The 17,153-nt window shown below is 58.2% G+C and overlaps 2 protein-coding genes across 8 annotated transcripts; one reads left to right on the forward strand and one right to left on the reverse strand.

The window, feature by feature from the left end:
• Positions 1 to 6,774: 6,774 nt before the first annotated feature.
• PAXX (PAXX non-homologous end joining factor) lies at positions 6,775 to 15,524 on the forward strand. Of its 7 annotated transcripts, none has more exons than XM_011724848.3 (8): positions 6,787 to 6,969; positions 7,047 to 7,107; positions 7,343 to 7,392; positions 7,470 to 7,660; positions 7,760 to 7,828; positions 7,995 to 8,079; positions 8,181 to 8,222; positions 12,469 to 15,524. In XM_011724848.3, exons 1-7 carry the CDS (start codon positions 6,851 to 6,853, stop codon positions 8,218 to 8,220), a joined length of 615 nt encoding a protein of 204 aa, XP_011723150.1. In that variant the 5' UTR covers positions 6,787 to 6,850; the 3' UTR covers positions 8,221 to 8,222; positions 12,469 to 15,524. The 7 variants fall into 7 exon arrangements, with proteins under 7 accessions (XP_024645575.2, XP_024645574.1, XP_011723150.1 ...); XM_071078655.1 differs by lacking the exon at positions 12,469 to 15,524 and adding an exon at positions 12,334 to 12,461; XM_011724849.3 differs by lacking the exon at positions 12,469 to 15,524 and adding an exon at positions 9,183 to 9,353.
• Positions 9,099 to 11,003, reverse strand: LOC105471958 (chloride intracellular channel 3). Its single transcript, XM_011724844.2, has 6 exons — positions 10,938 to 11,003; positions 10,064 to 10,173; positions 9,858 to 9,983; positions 9,602 to 9,708; positions 9,347 to 9,522; positions 9,099 to 9,257 (listed from the first exon to the last, which is right to left on the reverse strand). The coding sequence occupies exons 1-6, from the start codon at positions 10,968 to 10,970 to the stop codon at positions 9,099 to 9,101; spliced, it is 711 nt and encodes a 236-aa protein (XP_011723146.2). The 5' UTR covers positions 10,971 to 11,003.
• Positions 15,525 to 17,153: the final 1,629 nt, after the last annotated feature.

Here is a 17,153-nt window from a genome sequence, read left to right on the forward strand (position 1 = left end):
CAGGCCCTGGAGGAAGCACCGCCTGAGGCCCAGTGTTGAGCAAAGTGTCTGCATGTCTGTGTGTGTGTATTACTGTATGTGGCTGTGTCTCTGGGTGTGTCTATTTCTGCATGTGTGTGTGTGTCTGTGTGTGTGTGTGTCTTCTGTGTAGCTGTGTACCTCTGTGTGTGCGTCTCTGTGTGTGTATCGCTGTATGCATCTATGTGTCTGTGCATCTGTTTCTGAGTGTCTGTGTCTATCTCTGTGTGTGTCTTTTCTGTGTGTGTGTATATATGTGTGTGTCTGTCAGTGTATCTGTGTCTGTGTATCTGTGTGTGCATGTGTGTATGTGTGCGTCTTCTGTGTGTCTGTGTCTGGAAGGGGGACCTGGAGACCCTGCATTCTAGACTGTGTGCCCATGAGCAGGTACTTAATCCCCCACCCCCAGCAGGAGTGTCCCCACCTCTAAAGTCATTCTAAAGTCCCATGTTCTCTAAGGATTGTGAGGGTGAACAAGGGACCCAGGGCTCGGGGGAGGGTGAGACGTTGCCCAGGGCAGTGTTCCCAGGAGGAGATCACGCTGGGGCAGGTCGGGGGCCTCCGTCCCAAGGAAGGGGGCACCAGGGGGGCGCCTCGGGCCCACTTTCTCTGCAGACCAGTGTGCGGGCGCGCTCTCCCGGGTGAGTAGACCACGGTCACGTGGAGCCGCGGACCATGGGCCCTCCTAGGGGCCTCTACCTTAGGGACAGCTGGGGGCGAGAGCGGGGGTGATGGGGCATCCGGGCGGATCCAAGCGGCAACCACGGGGCTGCGCGTCGGGAGGGGCGGAGGCAGGGGACGCCCCTCACCTGTTCCTTGTTTTGCGGTGAGGGGTCCAGCCCCTGAGTGCCTGCAGGGGTCAGCTGCTCCGTGCGCCCAGCCCTCCCCAAAGAGCCCCTCTCTCCACACCCTGGCACCAAGCGCAATAAACGCCCTGAGTGCCTGTGGCGCTGTGCATTTCTTGGAGGGAGGGAGGGGTGGCGGGGTCGGCCAGGTACATGGGCGCCCTGGGAAAGGGGCCGGGTCACCCCTTGTTGCCTGTCTGGGCAGGCGTTGGCCCGAGAGGGACCGAGCCTCGGCTCCGCAGCAGGGAGATTCCTCAGGGCGGGCCCCAGCCCCAGCTCTGGGACTTTTCTACCTCTGCACGGACCCAGACCCCCAGACCGGGGGCGCTGGGAGGGCGGGACACGGACACCACGCAGCGGGCGCCCCAGGCTTCAGCAGACACCGCCACGGGAGGTGGCCTTCAGGGTCCTCCCAAGCGGCTGGCCTGGTCAGTGTCGGCGGCTTCCATCCCCAGGCGGCCCGCCAGGTCACCCAGTTCCCTGGCCCCTGACTCCAGGCTCCAGGTCCCACCCCACAGGCCTGGCTGTTCCAGAGACCAACGAAGCACCCCCAGCCCTGACCCAGGGCCTGCCCACGGAGAGTGGAGGGCGAGGAGGACAGGAGGCGCTGCATAAAACTCTGCCCTGCCTTGAGTCTATGTAGGACAGTGTTGTCTTTTACAGATAAGTCTAGAAGAATTTGAAGGAAAATAGCCTACTCGCTGTAATGTACCTAGTTCAGCAAAATAATAATAAAAATAGTAATAATACTGGTTGCAAATTTGTCAACATTTTGATAGTTGTTTAATCTGGGTGATGGGTCTACGGGGAGCAGTATGCTATGATTTCTGCTTCTCAGTTGGTCAGAATTTTTTTTTTTTTTTTTTTTGAGATGGAGTCTTGCTCTGTCTCCCAAGCTGGAGTGCAGTGGTGCGATCTCGGCTCACTGCAACCTCCACCTTCCAGGTTCAAGTGATTCTCCTGTCTCAGCCTCCCAAGTAGGTGGGATTACAGGTGACCACCACCATGCCCAGCTATAATTTTTGTATTCTTGGTGGAGACGGGGTTTTGCCATGTTGGCCAGGCTGGTCTCAAACTCCTGACCTCAAGTGATCCACTCACCTTGGCTTCCCAAAGTGCTGGGATTACAGGCGTGAGCCACCAGGCCCAGCTCAGAAAATTTTTTATTAAAAAACACCACTTGGGCTGGGCGCAGTGGCTCACGCCTGTAATCCCAGCACTTTGGGAGACCGAGGCAGGAAGATCATGAAGTCAGGAGATCGAGACCATCCTGACTAACACGATGAAACCCTGTCTCTGCTAAAAATACAAAAAACTAGCCGGGCGAGGTGGCGGGCGCCTGTAGTCTCAGCTACTCGGGAGGCTGGGACAGGAGAATGGCGTGAACCCGGGAGGTAGAGCTTGCAGTGAGCTGAGGTCACGCCACTGCACTCCAGCCTGGGCGACAGAGCGAGACTCCGTCTCAAAAACAAAAACAAACACAAACAAACAAACAAACAAAAAAAAACAGAAAACACCATTCGGCCGAGCACAGTGGCTCTGCATCCCCCCTGCATCCCCAGGAAGATTCCGAGCCGGGCAATGCAGGTTGCTCTCCACAGCCTCAGGGATGCCCTTTCCTTCCTTCCACGGTGGGGCAGCCTCTGGGGGTGGCTGTGGGTCCAGTTGTGGTCAGCCCCCAATGCCTTGCAGTTCAGCCCTGGATGCATCGAGTCCCTCGCCTCCCACGCTTAGCCTGTTCTCCACCCAGAAGCCCAGGGGATGGATTCACAAGATGGGTCAGATCAGGCCCCGCTGCTCGACACCCCACAGTGGGTCCCATCGCACTGAGTAAAGGCCTAAGTCTTGATGGTGGCCAGCAAGGTCTTTTCTTTTAGGCTTTCCTCTGACCCACCATCCACACCTCTCCCTCCACCCTGCTGCCAGCACCTTACGTGTCTCAGGGCCTTTGCCCAGGTCACCCCTGCCCAGACCGCCCTTCTCCCGGAGCCACTCAGCCCACTCACTTCCGTCTCTGAAGTCTTGCTCAAATACCTCCCTTGGTTCTTGACCTCTGCTACCCCAAACCTTGACTGGCCCCCACTCCCCTAGTCGTTCTCTGTACTTTTTGCTCCTCTTTTCGGCCCAGCTTCCAGGTGCTCTATGCCTTGGGTGCCAGGTCAGCTCTTTCCCTCCGCTGTTCTGCTTCCGTCACCAACTCCAAGTGTGTGTGTGCGGACTTCGTAGTCCCTCCCCTTCTGTTTGCAAAGCTCCACTAACCTTGTATCTCATACACTGTATTAATGTATCCTGCGTTAAAGAAAATTGCTCCCACGGCCGGGTGCAGTGGCTCACGCCTGTAATCCCAGCACTTTGGGAGACCAAGGCAGGCGGATCACCTCAGGTCGGGAGTTCGAGACCAGCCTGCCCAATATGGAGAAACCACGTCTCTACTACAAAATACAAAAATTAGCCAGGTGTGGTGGTGGGCATCTGTAGTCCCAGATACTCAGGAGGCTGAGACAGGAGAATCGTTTGAACCCGGGAGACAGAGGTTGTGGTGAGCTGAGATAGCACCACTGCACTCTAGCCTGGGCAACAAGAGCAAAACTCCATCTCAAAAAAAAAAAAAAAAGTATTGCAGAGAAGAACGTGGAAGCCAATGCAAAAGCTGCCAGTAGCTGACGCTGGCCCGATGTGCGCCACGAAACAGGACATGACACTAGGGTGTGAGCCAAAGCGTAAAATAAACACCTGAGGTCCACACAGACCCGGCCTGAGGCTAGTGAAATGAAGGTTTTGCAGTTTTCTTGTCATGTTTTGTAACTAATCTTTGTTTCTGGTCTTGTGTTAGTTCCTACGGCTGCCACAAATTATCACAAACTTGTAGCTTGAAGCCAGAGTCCAAAATCAGTTTACTAGGGTCAAGGTATCAACCGGGCTGTGCTCCCTCTGAGGGCTCAAGGGGAGAATCCCTCCTTGCCTCTTCTAGCTTCTTTGTCTTCTCTTTTGTTGTTGTTGTGGTTGTTGTTGAGACAGAGGCTTGCTCTGATGTCCAGGCCAGAGTACTATGGCACAATCATCTCACTGAAGCCTTGAACTCCTGGGCTCAAGCAGTCCTCCTGCCTCAGCCTCCTAAGTAGCTGGGACTACAGGCATGCATTACTATGCCTGGCTAATGTTTTCTTTTTAGAGATGGGTCTTGCTGTCTTGCCCAGGCTGGCCTTGAACTCCTGGCCTCAAGCAATCCTCTCACTCCAACCTCCCAAAGCACTGGGATTACAGGCATGAGCCACCGGGCCTGGCCTCTTCTGGCTTCTGATAGCAGCCTGTAATCCTTGGCTTGTGGCTGCATTGCTTCAGTTCCTCCCTCCATGCCACACTGCCTTCTTTTCTGTCTCAAGGCTTCCTCTGCCTCAATTTTATAAGGCCCTTGAGATGGCACTGAGGGCCTCCCTGGGTAATCCAGGATAATCGCCCCATCTCAAGGGCACATCTGCAAAGACCCCTTTCTTTTCTTTCCTTTTTTTTTGGCGGGGGAGGGGGACAGGATCTCACTCTGTTGCCCAGGCTGGAATGCAGTGCCCAGCCTTTTCCATAAATAATAGTATTCACAGGTCCCAAGGATTAGGGCCTGATACCTGGGGCCTACTACAGCCAGCATCTCAGAGTTTACATGACAAAGTAGAGGCCCCCCAATCTTCTCCGAATCTGCCCCACCCCAGTCATCTTGGGGATGAATCTCCCCGTTCCCCTCTTCCCAAATGCTGGGGCCATCCTTGATCGTTCTTTGCCTCTTCCTCTCTCCACCTCCACTCCAAGCTCATGGTCCACCCCTCTCCCCCACCTCTGCAGCCTCCCGTCCTCTCTCCTCACAGCTCAGAATACGGACTTCACACACATAAGTCAGTCGTGCCACTTCCCATCCACCCCTGCTTAAACCTCCAACAGCCGCCACTCCCCCTTCATTCATTCATTCACAATGTTTATTCAGTGTCTGTACGTGCCAGGCATTGTGTAAGTGCTGAAAAGACAGATACACTGGCAGTAAAACAGACAGAAATCCCTGTCCTCATGGACTTCCTGGGGTGATGGACAATAGGCAGGATAAATAAGTGTACTGGTCACTTACTGCAGAGTGACAGGTTACCCCAAATGCAGCAGCTTAACCCAGCAGGAGTGCATTGTCTCCCAGTGTCAGCAGGGCAGGACTCTGGGCCTCTGGTACAAAGTTTCAGGAGGCTGTGGTCAAGCTGCCGGCTGAGGATGTGGTCTCATAGTAAGGCTCAGCTGGGGCGTCAGCTTCCCAGCTCCCTTGCTGGCCATCGGCATCCCCTTAGGGCTGCCTCTTGTCACACCCAGCAATTCAAGAGCAATTTTGTCCTATTCTGGTTGCCAGAAGCAAGTTGTTAATTAAGTCCAGCCCAAGGGGAGGGGAGTGCAGAAATGTCTAAACCCAGGAGGGCATAACAGGGGGCTAACTGCCAGAATAAAGCAAGCCAAAGTGTACTTTCTACAGTGAGAAGGGTGAAAAATAAGAAAACGACAGGAGAGCGGGACGTGAGAGCTGGGCAGCGGGCTGAAATGTCAGAACACCACCAGGGAAGGTGTCGCTGAAGTGACTTTTGAGTAAAGACCCCAAGGAAGCATGTGAATCTGGGAAAAGGGTGTGCCAGGCAGAAACAGCAGCATGTGCAGAGACCCAGGGTGCAGGAGCCAGGACTGGGAGTGAACTGGGAGGCAGGAGGAGGTGAGGCAGGCTTGCTGTGGGAGCACTCCCATACAGAAGCATAGCCTACAACCCCACTGACCCTCCCCACAGCACCATGCTGCCAACCTGGCCTTCTTGCCAAGCCTTGAACAGAACTGTTGTTTCTGTGGCCAGGCCTCTGCGTGGGATCTCCCTGTCCCTGGTGGGAGCCATCCTCTTCCTCCTGTCCTCATAGCACCCGCTGCAGTTTCTCCTGGCGCTTGGCCCTGCCTGAGAGTGTGGTGTCTCTCCTATTGGATCCTACAAGCTCCAGGGAGTCAGAGACCTTGTCTGTTGATTGATGTCCAGGCCTAGGACAACAGGCACGTAGGAGGAGCTGGAGTAATACCATGGGCAGGACAGAGAGCACAGAAGTCTTCTTCCCTGGGGATCGCTCTGTACTGTGACTTCTTTTTTCGTTTGTTTTAGACGGAGTCTCACTCTGTTACCCAGGCTGGAGTGCAGTGGCGCGATCTCGGCTCACTGCAACCTCCACTTCCCTGGTTCAAGCAATTCCTCTGCCTCACAGGCGTGCACCACCACACCCGGCTAATTTTTATGTGTTTTTAGTAGAGAGCGGGTTTCACCATGTTGGCCAGACTGGTCTCGAACTCCTGAACTCTGGCAATCTGCTCGCCTTGGCCTCTCAAAGTGCTGGGATTACAGGCGTGAGTCACCTTGCCGGGCCAACCATAACTTCTCACAATTAGGGTTAGGAAGCTTCCCGTTGGTGTGTGAAGACGATGGGAGGGCGGGGCTCCAGGATGTGCCCACAGCGCCACGGAGGGAACCCGGACTCGGGTGGACGTGGAGCCAGGGCGGGGGCGGGAGGGGGCGAGGTTCGAGTGGGGCTGCTCGCGGGCGCTAGGGCCAGAGCTCAGGATCCCGCCGCGAAACCCATGCCCGGCGAGGTCAGCGCTAGGGGCAGGGCCTCTGGATCCCTGACCGAGGACGCCCTGCTCCGGCCCGCCCCACGCACTAAACCCGGCCTCTAGTCGCCTGAAGCCCGCGCGGGTACCGGGTCCTCCGGGCCCGGCCTGTGCCTTTAGCTCCGCCCCTAACCCAACCCCCTAACCCCGCCTCCACCTAAAGACCCCGCCCCCAGTCAGACTCCGCCCCGCGCAAGCTCCCTAAGCCCGCGACTGGCCTGCACCCGGCTCCGGAAGCCGTTCTTCCGCGCAGGAGCCCTGGGCCCGCAGAGCCCCGCCCTTCCCGGCGCCCTAGCCCTGCCCCGCCGGGTTCCCGCTCGCCGGGCGCCATGGATCCGCTGTCGCCGCCGCTCTGCACGCTGCCGCCGGGCCCCGAGCCGCCCTGCTTCGTGTGCTACTGCGAAGGGGAGGGAAGCGGGGAGGGGGACCGCGGCGGCTTCAACCTCTAGTGAGTGGGGTTCCGCGGGGAGGTAGGGGTGCGGGGAGCTCCGCGGGCGGCCCCGCCTGACAGGCCCTCTCCCCCAGCGTGACCGACGCCGCGGAGCTTTGGAGCACCTGCTTCACGCCGGACAGCTTGGCGGCCCTCGTGGGTAACTGGGCGGGTCTGGGAGCCGCCACACCCCTCCCTGCAGTCCAGATCGTGTATGGGGCGACCGACATCTGGGATTCCCCAGAAGGCTCTGACACCCTCTGCCCGCCCTGTAGCTGTAGTCCTCACATTGGCTAGGGGTCCCAAGTGGCTCTGGGGTCGGGCAGGTTTCGGGTGCTCCCAGTGGATCTCGGGTTCCAGGCAGCTGGTGACAAGCACCTGTGCTCTCTAGAAAGCCCGTTTTGGTCTGAGTGCGGCTGAGGACATCACCCCCCGGTTCAGGTGAGACCCAAGCAGGGAGGAAGGTGGGTGGGGAGGAGGAGGGTCTGTCACAGCTCTCAGCACCTCTCCTCTTCCAGGGCAGCCTGTGAGCAGCAAGCTGTGGCTCTGACCCTGCAGGAGGACAGAGCATCCGTGACCCTTTCAGGGGGCCCCTCGGCACTGGCCTTTGACCTCTCCAAGGTACCAGGCCCAGAGGCAGCCTCCAGACTGCAGGCGCTGACACTGGGCCTGGCAAAACGCGTGTGGAGCCTGGAGCGGCGACTGGCAGGTAGTATTGGGGGTGGGCACCTCATACCTTCACTGGGGTCCCCTGCTCTTGCCCCCACTCCTGGCACTGAGTGGGGTTCCCATGGGCTTTCCTCCCCAGCTGCAGAAGAGACAGCTGCCAGCCCCAGGAAGAGTCCCCGGCCTGCAGGGCCTCAGCTCTTCTTACCAGGTAAGGCACGTATGCCTGTGACTCAAGTAGGGCTGTGTGCTTTAATCTGGAACTCAGTTTCCCCTGAATAAGCCTCATGCTCCAGAGAGAATGCCTGCCTATTCAGAGAAGGTTGTGGCTGGGATGCTGCCAGGTTCAGGAGCCTCCCCATCCTGTTTTCCCACAGACCCAGATCCCCAGAGAGGTGGCCCTGGACCTGGGGTCAGGAGGCGGTGTCCAGGAGAGTCGCTCATCAACCCTGGGTTCAAGAGGTACCCGCCCACCGGCCCCTTCCTGCACCCAGGGTCCAACCCTGGACCCCACCCCTTTCTCCACACCATAGTGCCATAGTAACACCCCTCTTCCTTCTCAGTAAGAAACCAGCTGGTGGCGTGGACTTTGATGAGACCTGAAGGTACAGCACAAGTGTGGCCCCACGGGAAGTCTGCCTGTGAGGGGACAGGCAGTCTTCGAGGCCCTCATCAGAGACCCCCCCCCCACACCACCACCTCCACCTGCCTGTCCTGGGCCAGGACTAAGGCGTCTCCTCAAGTTCCTTCCCTGTCAAATAAACCGCTCCCTCTGTTGGAGGCTCTGGTGGGGCTCTGACTCCTGGCACTGGCCTGGGAAGGGATCAGGGAATGCCCCTGGGCCTGCACTCTGGGTGTGGGGCCACAGGATGTGAACAGATGCTGCAGCATCTCAGTTCCCTGGAGACTTCCTTCCTGGGCTGGAGGGAGGTGAGCACTCTCAGACCATCCAGCTATTCCATCCCTGCCAGCCCAGGAGCTGAGAGGGGCCCAGCCAGGCAGGGCCAGGGCTCCCCAAGGCTTAGAACTTTGTTCCCGCCCTCCCAGGCCGCACCCAGGCAGGGCACGGAGCCCCGTAGGAGGATGCACACAGGAGAAGGCCTGTGCAGACCCTGAGATGCTGTGGAAGTGCCCTGCGGGGAGGGGAGTGCCTGCCCCCGGACAGGATTGAGGAATGTACCAGCCCCTATCCACCTGGGGCACCCCGCCCCACCCCGGCCTGACTGGTTTGGGAGCCCAATCCGGTCCTGGAGATCCCTGAGGCCACCGGTTGCAGGAGACCTGGAGTCTGCGCTTTCTTAACATGGAGGATGGGACCCGCCCGACCCCGGCTCTCCTGCCCCTGTGGTTCTGGGCTCTCAGGCTGAGCGTCCCACCCTGGGGTTTGGGGATGGGAAGTGATCACGAGACTCCTCAGATGTCAGGACACCCTCACTGCCGACAAAGATGCCTTTATTGGGCGACAGACGCGGGGTGGGGCGCTAGCGGGGGTGCACGGCTGGCCGGTAGGCCGCCAGGATCTCGGCGCTGTGCGGACACGTGTATTTGAACTCCTTCTCCTGCAGCGCGCTGTCCAGGTAGCGGCGGACGCCACGCAGCCCCGCCGGGATGGGCGCCTGGCGGAAGTGCGCGCACACCGTCTGCGGGCAGGATCGCGGGGCGCAGTCAGCACCTGCCGTCCCCCAGCGCGCCGGGCTTGCCCGCCCGCCCGCCCGCCCTCCGCGCTCACGTCGACGATGTGCAGCTTGGGCAGTAGGCTACAGTCGGCCAGCGTGAGCCGGTTGCCGTCCAGGAAGCGGCGGCGGGACTCGCGCAGCTGCGGCTCCAGCGCCAGCTCGTGCTCCAGGGGCGCGCGCAGGTAGCTGTCCAGCCTGGTGAGGGCGCGCAGCAGCTGCTGGTACAGGGCTAGGGGCGGGCGGCGAGGTGAGGACCTGGCCCAGGACGCCCTCCCGCCTGGGCATCCAATCCCCTGACCCCGCTTCACCTTCGTCCTGCGCGGGCACCGGGTTCTTGATGAACGCGGAGAACTTGTGGAAAACGTCGTTGCCAGCGGTGTTGGACTCCCTGTAACGAGGCGCCAGGCTGGGGAAGCTGCGGGATGAGGGGGTGAGAGACTCCATCAGAATGGGGGCAGCCCCTTCCCGGCCCTACAGTACCCCACAGCGCCTTCCTGGTCTCTGTCCTGTGCGCGTCCTCCCTGGGCGCCCCCTCTTCCCCTCCCACCCTGCTCAGGCTCTCACTCGGGCGGCCCCAGCGTCTCCTCCAGAAAGTCCTCAATCTGCAGCGTGTCTGTCTTGGCATCGCTGTCATAAAGCAGGATGGGCAGCTGCGAGCCGGGGGCGAAGTCCTTCAGCACGTCCGGGGACCTGTGGGCAGCAGCAGGGTGGGAGGAGGCCGGCCCACCAGTGTGTGAGGCCAGGCAGGGGTCCCCAGGGTGGCGCCTCACCTGCGCGTGTCCACTGTGGTAAGGGTGAAGGGTACACCCTTGAGGAGCAGGACCATGAAGAGCCGCTGGCAGGAGGGGCAGTGACCCACACTCTCCCCATCCTCACTCGCCTGGGTGGGTGGAGTGGCGGGCGGTGGTGGGGGGGAGGTCAGGGCTGGGAGCAGACCCAGGCATCCTGCCACCAGGCTGGGCGGGACCCGCCTCCCACTGCCAGCGGGACTGGAGGGATGCCAGAGCTCCAGCTTGGTCGGCGCGACTTCCAAGTGCCCAGTAAGGGCCCTTGACTTGGTCCCCAGGACATGGGGAGGGACGCAGAGCTGCTGGGAGCCTTGAAGCCTGGAGCGGGCTTGGCCGCTGGAATCTTATCAGAGCCTGGACAGGCCAGGCCCCTGGGCTCAGTCCCCAAAAGCTGGTTGCAAGGGTGGGGTAGGCCCCACAAACTGTTTTCTGAGTGATTCACACATGAGACTGGGCGCTGTGGCCAGCAGCACACCAGCCCCCACATGCCAGTCCCCGACCTGAGAGCTGATGGGGCTGCTTGGCCCAGCACCCCCAATCCTGGAACACTGACCTCAAGCTCCACCACTGGCAGCTGGGTTGGTACCTCCCCACCAAGGGGCTCTCCTCCGGAAGACTGGGCTGGGCCCAGGAGCCAAGGCTGGGAGCAGGACCAGGGCCACTGGACCCCTCTCTGGGTGACTTTCTGGGTCCCACTTTACTCAGCCTCTGTAGGGCTGCCCAAGTCCCCTTAGCCACCCACAGGAAGGGGCTCAGACATTACTGGGGAGGCCCACCCCACAACCTGCCCCAGAAAGCAAAGCCAGAAGAGCACCCCCTCCCAGCCACCCTCCCTGCAGCTCAGTCTGCCCTGCACCTTGACAAACAGCTGGAGCTTGGTCTCCGCCATGGTGGGAGCTGCGCGGTCAGGCCCGGGTGGGGACCTGGGTTGCTCTTTAAGTCTCCCTGTGCGCCCCGCCCTCCCTGGCCAAGGGGCCCGCCCCGTGGAGCCACCTAGGCGGGCAGATGAAGCTGCCCAGCGCGCAGAGCTGGCTGCCTGAGCAACACCAGCCTGGCCCTGGGGTATCTGAGCCTGAGGGTGTGACCTCAGGGTGGGGGAATGGTGTGGGGGGCTGCCTTGGACTTGAGTCTGGTGCACACAGAGATCCACCCACCCAGTGCGGAGTGTGCTGGCAGCCAGCGTGGTGGGTGGAGACCGGGGGCGGGGCACAGGGAGAACCTACAGGCCAGAAGGGTGCAGGGAGTGTCACCTGGGGAGGGGGTAGCTCTGGGTCGGGACCACGTCCATCGTGAACCTAGCTTAGAACCTGCCCTATGGCTCTGCCTTCGGCAAATACCCCTTGTCAGGGCTCCCAGCCCAGAAAACCAGTGGGTGTGGGTGAGCAGGAGAAATGGTGCCCAGCCTAGCTTCAGTTCCCCATCTGCAGCACCAGAGCATTGCAAGGGTGGTAGGCCCACCTGGGGGAGCCGCCCCTTCCCAGCTACCGAGCAGTCAGGCAGGGCCCTCCCCGCTCAGGGCGGGGCTCAAATTCCAGACCTGCCTGCAACAGGGCAGGGAGGCCAGCCTGGCTTTGGTGTTTGGCCGGCAGTGCAGGTCTCCACCCCACCTCCCATCCCTCCCACTGGCTCTCAGCACAGGTTTCTTACCCCCACCCCTTAACCTTTAAAAAGAAGCAGCAGGAGCGGGGTAGAAGCCACAGCCTGCGTGGCTGGGAGAAAGCAGCCAGGGGACGGTGCTGGTCCACAGGTGTGAGCCTGCTCTGAGCTTCCTGGTGTGATTGGAACCCACAGTTCAGTCTGGCCCTTTGGGGTCGTCAACTGCGCCTCCATCCCACCTGGGCCCTGATGCTTTGGGGGGCAGCCCCAGGGAGGTACACCGAGGGGAGACTCCACCTAGAGACCCGGGGTGCCCACAAGATTGGCCTGGCCACACCTCCCCCAGGCGGTGTGGTGCCTCATGAGCCCGGACGGGGCAGCTGAGGTGGCACTGCTCGCCTGCTCACCTTCTCCCCAGGGCCTTGGTATAGGCCCCACGCCCGTCCCCGGCGGACCGAACTCCAGTGCTGCCCCAGCCAGCCCAGCCTGACACTTCTCTGGATACCACGCCAGTCAGGGCTCCTGGACACACGGAGCCTTGGAAATGCCACGTGGCTCCCCTATCCTTTGGTGTCCTGAGCCTCAGTTTCCCTCCATCCTGCCTCCACCTCTATTCCAAGACCTAATATTTTGGCTTTCTCGTACTGTGGTTATAGCTCCGTTCGCTGGTTTCCCACATCCCTGGCAGGCACATGGCCAACCACAGAGGAGCCCCAGGCCCCCAGCCCAGCTCTGCTGCCCGGGCATCCCGTGTCTTCAACACTGACAGACGCACCCTCACAAACCCACAGGAGAAACGACGGCGCGGACAGAGGCTGTGAACCGGTGGCTCGGAAGGAAAAAGAAAATGCCAAGATACAGGAAGACCGTTCACCTCATGCCCGTCTCAAGAAACAAACCAAACAAGACTCAGTTCATCGCCGCAGCGGCCCCACTGCATTCTGTGGGTGTGGGCTGTGGACTGTGGAGCAGCGGTGGCCGTCCTACACTCCCCTGTGCCCTTGCCCACCTGGGAATCAGCCCAGTGGCTTCTTTATTTTTTGGTTTAATCAATTCATTTATTTACTAGAAACAGGGTCCTGCCATGTTGCCCAGGCTGGTCTCTACCTCTTGGGCTCAAGAGACCCGCCTGCCTTGGCCTCCCACAGTGCTGAAGCTACAGGCACGAACCACCACGCCTGGTCGGTTTCTCTGTGAAGGGCAAGTGAGTGCTGGCTGCCCCACTGTGTGGCATGGCTCCGTGGCACGGCCACCGCCGTCTATGGGAGACTGCAGTTGTGTCCAGGGAGAAGGACGGAAAAGGTGACTCCATGCGTGCCCACTGCAGGGAGGGCCTGAGATTAGGTAGATGGCCTGGCTTGTGTCCCCTTACATTTAAATTCTTAGGCTGGCTGGGCACGGTGGCTCAAGCCTGTAATCCCAGCACTTTGGGAGGCTGAGACGGGCGGATCATGAGGTCAGGAGATCGAGACCATCCTGGCTAACCCGGTGAAACCCCGTCTCTACTAAAAAATACAAAAAACTAGCCAGGCGAGGTGGTGGGCACCTGTAGTCCCAGCTATTCGGGAGGCTGAGGCAGGAGAATGACGTGAACCTGGGGAGGCGGAGCTTGCAGTGAGCTGAGATCTGGCCACTGCACTCCAGCCTGGGTGACAGAGCGAGACTCCGTCTCAAAAAATAAATAAATAAATAAATAAATAAATAAATAAATAAATAAATTCTTAGGCTGGAGTCCTAACCCCTAGTGCCTCAGAATGTGATTTTATGTGGGCCGGGCACGGTGACTTATGCCTATAATCCCAGCACTTTAGGAGACCGAGGGCGAGAGTGGATCACCTGAGGTCAGGAGTTCGAGACCGGCCTGACCAACATGGTGAAACCCGTCTCTACTAAAAGTACAAAAATTAGCCTGGCATAGTGGCAGGCACCTGTAATCCCAGCTACTTGGGAGGCTGAGACAGGAGAATTGTTTGAACCTGGGAGACGGAGTTGCAGTGAGCAGAGATAGTGCCACCGCACTCCAGCCTGGGCACCACAGCAAGACACCGTCTTGGAAAAATAAATAAATAAAGAATGTGACCTTATGTGGAAACAGGGTCTTTTAAAATTTTTTTTGAGACAGAGTCTCACTCTGTTGCCCAGGCTGGAGTGCAGTGGTGCAATCTCGGCTCACTGCAACTTCTGCCTCCTGGGTTCAAGCAATTCTCCTTCCTCAGACTCTGGAGTAGCTGGGATGAGAGGTGCACATCACCACGCCTAGCTTCTTTTTTTCTTATATTTTTAGTAGAGACAGGATTTCGCCATGTTGGTCAGGTTGGTCTCGAACTCCCGACCTCAGGAGATCTGCCTGCCTCAGCCTCCCAAAGTGCTGGGATTACAGGTGTGAGCTACTGCACCTGGCTGAAATAGGGTCTTTGTAGAAGTTACCAAGTTAAAATGTGGTGAGTAGGATGTGCCCTAATCCAATATGATTGATGTCAGCATAGAAAGGTGAGTTTGGACACAGACACACACAGAGGGCCATGTGAAGGTGCGGGTGGAAATCAGGGTGGCACATCTGCAAGCCCAAGAGCCACGCGGATGCTCCTCAAGACCCTGGGGAGGAAGCAGCCCTGCCCGAGCCTCGGTCTCCGTGTCTGGCCTCCCGACTGCTAGGCAGTGAGCTTCTGTTGTTTTTGTTGTTGTTTTAAGATGGAGTCTCACTGTCACCCAGGCTGGAGTGCAGGTGGCGCAATCTTGGCTCACTGCAACCTGCGCCGCCCTGGCTCAAGTGACTCTCCTGCCCCAGCCTCCTGAGTAGCTGGGATTACAGGCGCCCACCACCACGCCCAGCTAATTTTTGTATTTTTAGTAGAGACGGGGTTTCACCACGTTGGCCAGGCTGGTCTCAAACTCCTGACCTCAAGTGATCCGCCCGCCTCAGCCTCCCAAAGTCAGTTTCTGATGTTATGAACCCCTCACTTTGTGTTCCTTCGCATGGCAGCACTAGCAAGCTAATAAATAAAGTGGGGGAAAAGCCAGGAAATTGAAGAAAATCAGCATTAGGATCTGCCATTCTGAGTCTCTGCTTGTACGGAGCTGAAAAAAGACATGAGGAGCCATCTGTGGGATGACCCCTGACAGGCAGAAACAGACGTTCGATCTTCCTTCCTGTCCGTCCACACCGTTTGCATTTTGTACCACATTTTTGTAATACCACATTTTCTACCACAATTTCGTAATGTTTTGAAGTAAGAACAGCATCACAGCCACTACCCTTAACTAGACCCTGGTCCCCCAGGCCATGGGGTTATCCCTAAACCTCCCGTCCCCTGCAGCCCCTGCCCCTGGTTCATGGAGCCACCGTTAGAGGGGCCCAAGCTGAGGTCCCGGGGCTGCTGCTCTGGGACTGACTGGTGGGTTAGAACACTCTGTCCTTCCCCAGCACCCCTCCCTGTAGGCCCCTTCCAAAAGGCTTTGTTGTTGTTGTTGTTTGAAACAGGGTTTCGCTCTGTCATCCAGGCTGGAGTGCAATGGCACAGTCATAGCTCACTGCAGCCTCCACCTCCTGGGCTCCAGTGATCCTCCTCGGCCTGCACATGGCCACACCCCAGTGACGTTTGAGCAGCTCCGTTCTGAAGGGAGACACACACCTGTTCAGGGAGCCAGAGGGCTGGGGGCGTTGGGTATTGGTGGAAACTTATGCCGAGATTTCTCTGTTCTGTGCATGGAGAGGACCTAGAGGCAGTGTGACCTCGGGAGCAGTGTGCAGACCAGAACTCAGATTCTAGTTCCAAAGCCCATCTTCCCTAAAAGAACCAGGGTTCTGCTATGGACTGAATGTGTCCTCCCCAAGATCTGTTTGTTGAAACCCTGGCCCCTAGGCCAGGCATGGTGGCTCATGCCTGTCATCTCAGCATTTTGGGAGGCCGAGGCGGGTGGATCACCTGAGGTTGGGAGTTCCAGACCAGCCCGACCAACATGGAGAAACCCTGTCTCTACTAAAAATACAAAATTAGCTGGGCCTGGTGGTGCACGCCTGTAGTCCCAGCTACTTGGGAGGCTAAGGCAGGACAATCGCTTGAACCTGGAAGGCGGAGGTTGCAGTGAGCTGAGATCACTCCATTGCCCTCCAGCCTGGGTGACAGAGCAAGACTCTGTCTCAGAAAAAAAAAAGAAAAGGGAGGGAGGGAGGGAAGGGAGGGGAGGGAGGAGGGGAGGGAGGGAGGGAGGGAGGGAAGGGAGGGAGAGAGGGAGGGAAGGAACCCTGGCTCCTGCAAGGTGATGGTATTAAGAAGTGGGGTCGGCCGGGCGCGGTGGCACAAGCCTGTAATCCCAGCACTTTGGGAGGCCAAGGCGGGCGGATCACGAGGTCAGGAGATCGAGACCATCCTGACTAACATGGTGAAACCCTATCTTTACTAAAAATACAAAAAATTAGCTGGGCGTGGTGGTGGGCACCTGCAGTCCCAGCTACTTGGGAGGCTGAGGCAGGAGAACGGCGTGAACCCGGGAGGTGGAGCTTTCAGTGAGCCGAGACTGTGCCACTGCACCCCAGCCTGGGCGACAGAGTGAGACTCCATCTCAAAAAAAAAAAAAGTGGGGTCTTTTGGAAGTGGGTAGGTCATGAAGGTGACACCCTCATGACCAGGATCAGCGCCCTCATAAAAGGGACGCTGGAGAGCTCCCTCGCTCCTTCTGCCACGTGAGGAGTCACGGGAAGTCCACAACCCACAAGAGCCCTCGCCAGAACCCAGCCATGCTGGCGTCCTGACCTCGAACTTTGAGCCTCCAGAACTGTGAGGCATGAATGCCACCCGTCCAAGGTCCTTTGCATAGCATCCCTGGTGGGACCAAGACAGGCTCTGTAGCAGGAGTAGTAGTGGTCTCCTTCCTTATCCCCCCCTTTAAGAATTTTCACTAATTAGTGGGAGTTCTCACTTTTATTTTTACTTTCTGAGTCTTTTTGCAAGACAGAACGATAGTGTTTTATGTAATACACTTGTGCTGAAGTTTGCTGAGGAATCGTGGCAGCTACAAAACCTTTTATCATTTGAAGGAATAAGTGTAATACACAGGGGAGCAGCAAGCGACTTTCTATTACCAGTAATATAATGAGGGTTTTAAATTTTTATAGCTGGAAACTATTTTCTTTTCTTTTCTTTTTTTTTTTTTTTTTGAGACGGAGTCTCGCTCTGTCGCCTGGGCTGGAGTGCAGTGGCTGGATCTCAGCTCACTGCAAGCTCCGCCTCCCGGGTTCCCGCCATTCTCCTGCCTCAGCCTCCCGAGTAGCTGAGACTACAGGAGCCCACCACCTCGCCTGGCTGTGTTTTTTTTTTTTTTTTTTTTTCTTAGTAGAGACGGGGTTTCACTATGTTAGCCAGGATGGTCTCGATCTCCTGACCTCGTGATCTGCCCGCCTCAGCCTCTCAAAGTGCTGGGGTTACAGGCTGGAGCCACCATGCCTGGCCTACTTGCTTTTTTCTACCAACTCTTA

This window comes from Macaca nemestrina, chromosome 14 (assembly GCF_043159975.1).
Source record: "Macaca nemestrina isolate mMacNem1 chromosome 14, mMacNem.hap1, whole genome shotgun sequence".
NCBI lineage: Eukaryota > Metazoa > Chordata > Mammalia > Primates > Cercopithecidae > Macaca > Macaca nemestrina.